The sequence below is a fragment of the Theobroma cacao genome, chromosome 2, assembly GCF_053813885.1.
Source record: "Theobroma cacao isolate CCN51 chromosome 2, ASM5381388v1, whole genome shotgun sequence".
Taxonomy (NCBI): Eukaryota; Viridiplantae; Streptophyta; class Magnoliopsida; order Malvales; family Malvaceae; genus Theobroma; species Theobroma cacao.
Window position 1 is genome coordinate 12514051 of NC_142640.1, and position 8944 is coordinate 12522994.

The following is an 8944-nucleotide window of genomic DNA, read 5'->3' on the forward strand; positions in this document are numbered from 1 at the left end:
GTTTACGTCAATATTTTAAAAAGGTTACTTTCAACTATAAGTATTTTTATCCTTGTTCTCATACATTCATATTAAAATTTTTAAAAATATATATTATTTTTTTAACATTAACATTTTAAATATTTTATGTAAAAATTCTTCATAACTAGTTTGGGATGATACAAATTTATTAATAATCTTTTTAAAAATACTTACTATTGATTTTTTTTTTATTTTAATTTGTCTAGTATGATCTTTTACCTTTATTATTAGATATTTACATCAAGATTTTAAAAAGTCTAATTGTAAATAATAGTATTTTTATCTTTATTCTCATAAGTTAAATTTTAAAAAATGTTATTTTTTAACATTAGCATTTTTAATTTATGCTGTAAGAATTTTTATAGCTAATTTGAGAAAATATGAATTAGCTTAAATCTTTTACAAAATAAAAACTAATTTTTTTATTTTTTTCTTATAAATTTATATTAAATCTTAAAGAAACTAATTTGCAATATACACATTTGTAAGAAAGAACAAGAACCTCATTTTCACCATGCCTACATATACTTACTATTGCGTTGCGAAATTTCACCAAGCAACCTCAAAGCACGAGCCTGAGTGAACTCTTCTCTTTCCCCATCAGTTGCTGTGGTCATAGAATAATGCGAGCACCCCATTGAGAAAATCTGTCACAAAGTGAGCCATGGACACCTGAGTATTGGCCAAAATAAAATTTACGAGTGGTTCATGGAAATAAAATAAAATATAAATAATTATTAAATAATTTGATTCATGGAATGGAATTGACATACTCAACATACTTTAATATTTGAATTATAATTTTTTTTTTATAATTTAAAAGAGCTTACATTTTCCAAGAGAAAGTTACCAAATGAGTTAGGAAAAGATAGTTACCATACCTGGTTAATATAATTTGTGAGGTTTCAAACAACCATTTTCCGTCTATGCGCCCTTTCCAAAAACAAGCAGAAGCCATTGGCAAGTACAATACTAAGTAGCAGAAGACATATTCCTAGGCAACGTATTCGGTTTGAATTCATTTTTGTGCGCCTCATTTGATACAATATCAGCAATTTTACAGTTGAGATTGACAGCATCCAGGTTGCAATAGCATTACTGATAAATTTCTTAAGCCAAATTTCCATGCTTCTTGTTTTCCTCCACATTAAAGAATTAAAGAAGTTCACTTATTTTGTTACAAGGGCAACTGGAAAAACAAGTATATATCCAGATAACTCTTGAAACTAGAACAGCTACATGCTTGAAAGCCACCCAAAACATACATGGAATCCAATGTTAACATACATGCAGAAGATGGAAGAGAGGGCCAGAGAGGAATATCTATTACCAGTAATCCTGGCAAGAACAAGATCCCTTTCTAAAATGATGGAATCTATTCCGATCTCTGACAATAATTTCTCTGTCAAACTTATCTGAAACATGTTTCATGAAACAATGGCAATCATAACAAATTCGAAGATTCTTCATGACCCTCAAGGTCCTTCTATCCTTAAAGTGAAGAAGCGCAAAAGCAACAGCCAACTTTTCACTATGATAACTAAGACTCTGCTCCTTCTCCTCCTCTTCAATGTCATGTAACACATTGGATATATAGGGACTATAACCTTCAACTCTGAGATCAGCAATTATTGAAATCAAGAAATCTTTGGTTTCCTTGGATTTAGGATGTGACTTATCTCCTGAAACAAACTCGTAAATCATCTCCTCCATGCTCAGCAAACTATAGCCAGGATTCTTCCCAATTCTCTTCTCCCTCATCGAATTTCTCACGTCTGCTTTATCAAGCCATCTACCAACTCCACCGTATGCATTTGACAAAAGCACATAATCACCATCATGATTAGGGTCAACCTCATAAATCCTCTCCTTTGCTTTCTCAGCCAACTTAAGGTCATTATGTTTCACACAAGCTCCAAGCAAAGTCCTCCAAATAACCGCATTTGGCCTGGCAGGCATTCTATCCACAAATTCAAAAGCTTCGTGAAGAAACCCTGCACGACCGAGTAAATCAACCATACAACCATAATGCTGTACCGTAGGTTCCATACCATAAACCTTCTCTATACTATTAAAAACTCGCCAACCGTCATCCACAAGTCCCCCATGAGTACAAGCCACTAAAACCCCATTAAAAGTAACATGATCAGGCTTCAAACCAGTTTTTTTCATCCCATAAAACACTCTCAACGCTTCTTTACCGCGCCCGTGAACAGCCAGCCCGTTAATCAACACCGTCCAAGTCAATACATTTTTCACAGTCATTTCATTAAAAACTTGTATAGCATTATCAACAGAGCCACATCTAGAATACATATCAATCAACGCAGTACCCAAAGAAACAGTGAGTTTCAACCCAGTTCTGAAAACGAAAGCATCAACCCATTTACCCAATTCCAAAGCACCTAAGCTTGAAACCGCAGATATTACACTAAGCATGGTAACTTCATCCGGCTTAAAACTTTCCAGTAACTGCATTTCTTGAAACAAACCCAAAGCGTCGTACCCAAAATTATTATTTGCAAAACAAGATATCATACTAGACCAAGACACCAAATCTCTCACACGCATTTCATCGTACACGTCGAGTGCCTCCACGACTGATCCAAGCGAGCCATAAAAGCTAATCAGCGCGTTTTGTATATAAATGTCGGAAGCCAAACCGAGTTTGATTACGAGAGCGTGAGTTTCGAGGCCTATCTGGAGACGGGCGCAGGCTTTAAAAACAAAAGGGAAAGTGAAGTGATCGGGGGATAGGCCGCCACGGTGCATAGCGGAGAAGAGAGAAACGGCATGAGAGGGAAAGGAGTGAGCGTGGGCCCTGATGAGAGTGTTGTAAGCGAACGTGTCAGGGGAGGGAATGCGAGCGAAAAGACAGCGTGCATAGGATAAGGATTCGGGGGCAGAGGCAGCACAGGATAGTAAGAGAGGACGGAGGGAGAGAGGGTCATTTTGGAGGCCGGTTTTGATGAGGCGAGCGTGGAGCTTGTACACATTATTCATAGATAGATGAAGATATGCGCATTATCGGTCTGTCTCTTTAGTTTTTTTTTTTTTTTTCTTTTTTCTGATTTCTGAAGTTAATTGCCCTTCGTCCAGTTCGTCTAGAAGTCCTGGCTCTGGCTGGGCTGAGAAGATTCACTAATTTATTTATTTTATGATTTTATGGAAAAATACTGGTTGTGCTGAAATGATTCGCTAATTTATTTATTTTATGGAAAAATAAGAAAGAAAAAAAATTAAGATGGTGAGAGTGAGATTTGAACCCACTTTATTTTATGGAAAAATAAGAAAGAAACTAATTTATTTATTTTATGGGAAAATAATTTTATGGAAACTGGCTGTATTGAGAAGATTCACTAATTTATTTATTTTATGGAAAAATATGAAAGAAAAAAATTAAGTTTTATGGATTATTTATTTTATGAAAAAATATGAAAGAAAAAAAATTTTGCATACGAGTGAGATTTGAACCCACTTTATTTTATAAAATTAAGATATTAAAAAAAATCCCTTTCGGACCAAGATCTTAGTCTGGCGCCTTAGACCAACTCAGCCATCCGAGCCAATACTATAAAAAACTGTATGAATCATAGATGAAGCAAAGTGTAGATTTCTGCCACTTTGGGCCAATTGATGAGAAAGAAAGAAGAAAAAAATAGAAGAGGGAAAATAGATGAATAAATATTAAAAAGAATTTGTTTGAATCTTTTTGAAGTAAAAATGTTTATTAATTTTATTAACAAAGGTGAGATGATATTTTTGTAGGAAATTAAAAAAATTAAAATATGTTGAAAATTATGAATTAAAATAATGTTATTTTGGTTAAAACTAATATTAATGTATTTAATGATAACCTTTCAAGAAAATGTATTTAATGATAAAATGAAATTCGGTAAAATATTAAAAACATATACAATAATTTAATAATTAAAAATTTCAAAAAGCTAATTTTTAATTGAAAGATAAGACTGATATTGGTGTACTTATTACTCCCAAATTTCTTCAGATTCATTAATCAATCAAACATCATAATAATATTTTTCTTTTATTTTATTTTACGAACTAAATTATAAAAAAGTTTATATTTAATGCACCCTTAGTGTATAGATTTTATAAGCTATCAACAAATCATATTCTGTCCCTTCTTTAAAGAGAAACTTAAAATTTTTTGAAGCACTTAATATAATAAATATAAATTTTAAATGGTTAAATTTAAAAATAAATATTAGGAATTTGTCTTCATCTTTCTCTGCCTTTCATAAAAAAAAAAAAAAAAAAAAAAAAACTGATGCAACAAATCAATTCAAATCCGAAAAATCTTTCATTCCAAACTTGCAATAATATTTTTCAAAAAATGTACCGATTTGTCCAACACAAGTATCCTATTAAATTTAGTTAGATCATCAATGTAATAATAAATACAGCATAGAGAATAGCAATTTTCTTTTATAATGAAAGACTTCGTTTAACAGGGTCTTATTAATCAATGCAACTGGTGGATTCGAGAAAATAAGGATGATTGACCATTCTTGATGACCAAGATGTGATTGGCAAGTATTTGGGCAAAGCACCCTTCACTACAACATAAACCGGTTTTAACTAACCAATTTTAGCTGCACTTTTATTTTTGCATTTAAAGAATTTGTTATAGTATCTGGACTTTAAAATTTAGATGCATTTTTTATTTTACAGCTCATAAAAAATTTAATACCTTTTATATTTCTTTGTTTTAATTAAAAAATTTAACTCTTACATCGTACAATCTCTCTTTCTCCCTAAATTAAAAAAAAAAAAATCAATTATTTGGTTCTTTCTATTTTTCACTTTTCATACTAAACACAAAGAAGGAAAAATATCTTTCTTTCTTTCTCTTTTCCTTTACTCACTTTTTTTTTTTTAGTTTGCGAATTTTTCTTCCTTGTTATCAAACATTTGATAGAAAATAAATTTTTTGAAAATTAATGAATAAAACTTTTTTTTCTTTTCATCTGTCTCCCCTCCATCTCTCTGCACCTCTTTCTTTTCTTCCAAAATCTTTCCCTTTCCTTCGCCGCACTTCTCCTCTCTAAAACCTCTTTCTTTTCTTTTCTACTTCCTTCGTTCATTGCTTTTCCTAATTAAGCTAATTTTGCTTGTAAAAATCTCACCTTTTTAATCTCATCTTCTTTCCCTCTAGAAACTAGGGTTTCGTCAAATGTTACCCCTTTTGGTACAAAAACAGGGCACTCGATTCTCAATCTCTATTTTTTTTAATTATTATTACACGATTTAAGATTTCTTTTGTAGGACTTGATTGTTCATTGATTTGATTCTTGCTGGCATGTTAATGACACTGAACCTATTTCAATCGTAATATTTTTTTTATTGGATTGATATGGGATTTATATGGTTAGTTGTGTGTTTTTTAATCTCATTTTTTATTTTGTGTGATGATTTAGGCAAACAGGCACACCATTGTTTTGATGCAAACTTCGCAGAACAGAGCACCTAGAACGTTTGTGGATTATGATTCTATCAGTCAAGCTGTGGACAGTATGCTTTTTGTTTACTGTTGCTTATATTATCTTTGTTTTTGTTGTTGCTCATATTATGATTTTATCAGTCAAGCTATGAATATGGGTTTGGAGGTGGAAAACAAAGAAATCAAAATTGAGCTTTATGATAGGATACATATACATTTCATACATTTTATAGAGTTCCTATTGCATTAATTTTCTTGAAAATAGCTTCTATTGCAGGCAATGGACTATACCTTTTGGAAGTTGGCTTGTGGAGTTGAGAATGATTTTTAGATTTGATTGTGCATATGTCTTTTTTTTCTCAAGAATGTATGTCCAAAATTGTTTATATTTCTGAGTTGCATTACAAGGAAATGAATTAGTGTGGTTTCACTATGATGCACTAGATGGAATCCCCTCTCTTCTTCTTTTCCATCATTTAAAAGATTTGACAATTTTAACAGTATATATTATTTGCCGTGTGCAGGTATATGTGGACTATATGAAAGGAAACTTAAAAAGCTCAACCCAGCAACTCAAAACATCACGTATGACATTGGTGTTCTTTACAATTTTATTGATGGCCTTGCAGATATGATTGCCCTTGTGTATGACTCTCTCTCTCTTCCTCAGCCTTTTTCTGGTATGTTATATTGTAAATATAAGTGCCATGTATTGTCTGTTATATTGCATGTTTACTGAGTCATGTGTCAATCAAGTGTTACAATAATTGTCTTTCAAAGGCATGAATTTGTCATGTAAAACTTGACCTTAAGGGATAAGTATATGTTATCAGTCCATGAGTTACGATGGATTATTTCTTTTTCTGCTGAAACCCAGATTGGTTCATGAATGAGTTTTGTCCAACTTATAACAATAGATATGCCTTATAACAATAGAGGAATGATTGCTCTTGGAGGCTTCTTGGCATTATCCCTGTTTGCCTACCTTTGAAGACTGGCGGGGGTTTCAACTGGAATGATTTATTTGTTCGATTAAGGAGTTTGTCGGTCTGGGCCACATAGGGTACTCACCTTCTTTCACTCTGGTTGAGTTTTACTAGTATTAGACTTTTTTTTAGGAGTTTTATTCAGAACTCTGCTTGTTTTTTGAGATTATACGTGTTGAGATGCTGCCAAGTGCTCCTTGAGCAGCTGCTACTTTTGTAATGTACAGAACAGGCTCTTCTCAAGATAGCTTTATGCTAACAGGAGTCTCCACGTTTGAGACTCCCCATGGCATTACAGCTTATCTATAATAAAAACTCATCTTTCAACAAAAAAAAAAGAGATATGCCTTATTGCTATTAATTTAGATTTTAGAGAGATAATAAGAGGGTTTTTTTTTGGTTTTGCTTTTGCTTTCTTCTTTGGAGACGGCAGTTACAGTTCCTCTTTGTCCTTCATTGCAAAAGAACTTGTTTTTATCTATTTAGGAGAACTTACATTAGTGGCCATAGGTTAATTTGTCAATTTGTCTTCATTTTGAGTGTTGTTGTGACTGCAACATTTTGTATATGCTTGCTGAATATAAGTAGGCATTGTTGCAACTATGTAATAGTATGATATGTCTTCTTCTCTGGTCAGTATTAGAGTATTACACTCAAATTTTTCTTGTTTCATCTGGTCTTCTCTCTGTAACTTTTAGGGCACAAACACTAAATATGCTATTCTTGAGGAGTCTTAGAATTTTTCTTGTTGAATTATTCGATACATATGACTTGAATTTGAAAGTGTGGTGATTTACTAAATGCTGGGATATTGATGTCGAATGATGTAAATAGTGCCAATTCATTTACCACTTTATGGAAAAAGTTCCACTATCTTGAACATCCTGATCCCATGATTGTTTGTTGTGGACAATTAAGATTATTGTGGTGGAATATCTAAATACTTATCAAAGATCTTGAAATTGATTGATTTTGCAGTCAAAAGGGACACTTGAAATGGATGCCTTTTCACCATATGATAAAAGATTGTGATTCTAGGAGGACATTCACAAGGCCTTGGAGTCATTGAAGACTGGACATCAAAAGGGAAGCTTTTATTTTCTATTGCAACTATTTTTTATTTTCGTTCAGTTCTCAAGTTTAGTTACTTAATTATAACAATTTACAGCTTAATCAATCATCATTGATCGGTTGCCAAGAAATGGAACAAATAATCAAACACCAAATATTTGATAATATATCTCTAAATCAGATTTGTAAGGTTAGTTACTTGCAATCACTTTAAGAGTTTTTACAATTTTGAGGTTCTAATTTGTCATATGATCTAAGATTTATGATTTATGATTGCATTTTTATTATTATTTTATTAAAATTCTTAAAGTGTTGCATAATTTATGCATGAATGGAGTTTTGGATTTTTTTTTAATTTTTATTTTAGAAAAGTAACAATTCTAGAAGTTTAAAACTAATGGCAATGTGATGTTAAAACTTGGAGTTAGGGGCTCCTATGTGTAAGTTGGATTTATAGGATATCTGGTATAGTTACTCTAGAATCATTGAGATAACATGCATTTAAGCTATATTTGATTCATAGGAGGCCTTATCGTAGATGTTAAAACATAAGACACCTTTTTTGCTTTCCAATCTCCAATGTTAAACTATGCATCATTTGAAACTTATGTAGTACCATGCTAGAAGAGAGTTATATATGAAAAGAGAACAAATAATGAATCTTTTATAATTTTAGCAGTTTTCTATGTTCTTTTTTTTCTCCATTTTTTGCTTTGTTTTCAAATCAAATCAAAGAGCACAAATAAATTTTTGTTAGTTGGTCAGTGAGTATGCTTTGTCTCATATTACATTATGAATTACTTGCAAATTAATATTATCTTACAAATTAATCTTTACAGGTAAGGAAGGCTGGGAATTGTAATGTCAGATGGTTTTATTAGGTTGGAGAAGGGACAAACAAATATGTACAAAGAGGAATTGGAGAGAAAAAGAGAGAAAGAGAGATTACCCCATATTGTACACGTTGTAAAGACCTTGAGGGTCCATGTTCCAAGTTGAAAATGGTTTTTGAGACATTTGACTTTTGAGGCATTAGTTGCTGCAATTTGATTTTAGAGGCACTTTATGGTTTGTGAGCATTTTGTTTCTATCATAAAACTTATTGCATATTAGAAGGTTATATGTGTCTCTATTTTATAGCTTTTAGCTGCACATTTTATATGCTACCATATGATTTAAGATTGCAGTCATATAGTATACAGCTGCATTTTAATTTTGCTGTTGAATCCCATAAATAAGTGCAGCCATACTTTTCCATACATTGGCTAAGGCTGCACATTTATCACCAATAGCTGCAATATTTTTTGCAGCCAAAGGTGAAAAATGTTGTAGTGCTTGTATTGATCCGAAACTAATCTGGTGAACAAACTGCAAAAATTGACAATTCAGTATCAACTCCTTT

General features: G+C 32.0%; 1 protein-coding gene and 1 pseudogene across 7 annotated transcripts; one reads left to right on the top strand and one right to left on the bottom strand.

Annotated features, from left to right (window-relative positions):
• Positions 1–1090: 1090 nt before the first annotated feature.
• LOC18608809 (pentatricopeptide repeat-containing protein At4g21065 pseudogene) lies at positions 1091–3207 on the bottom strand (annotated as a pseudogene).
• Positions 3208–4833: 1626 nt separating this feature from the next.
• LOC18608810 (enhancer of rudimentary homolog) lies at positions 4834–8621 on the top strand. Of its 7 annotated transcripts, none has more exons than XM_088803829.1 (5): positions 4834–5233; positions 5463–5556; positions 6010–6165; positions 7450–7732; positions 8382–8473. In XM_088803829.1, exons 1-4 carry the CDS (start codon positions 5219–5221, stop codon positions 7464–7466), a joined length of 282 nt encoding a protein of 93 aa, XP_088659955.1. In that variant the 5' UTR covers positions 4834–5218; the 3' UTR covers positions 7467–7732; positions 8382–8473. The 7 variants fall into 7 exon arrangements, 2 of the variants coding, with proteins under 2 accessions (XP_088659955.1, XP_088659954.1); XM_088803828.1 differs by having other exon boundaries at positions 4854–5233; positions 6010–6130; XR_016024685.1 differs by having other exon boundaries at positions 4863–5373; positions 6010–6130; positions 8382–8621.
• The last annotated feature ends 323 nt before the right edge of the window (positions 8622–8944 follow it).

Coding starts and splice junctions, on each gene's coding strand:
- LOC18608810 (XM_088803828.1), top strand. Junction 5,557..6,009: donor TATCAGTCAAGCTGTGGACA/GTATGCTTTTTG, acceptor TGCCGTGTGCAG/GTATATGTGGACTATATGAA. Junction 6,131..7,449: donor GCAGATATGATTGCCCTTGT/GTATGACTCTCT, acceptor TTGATTTTGCAG/TCAAAAGGGACACTTGAAAT.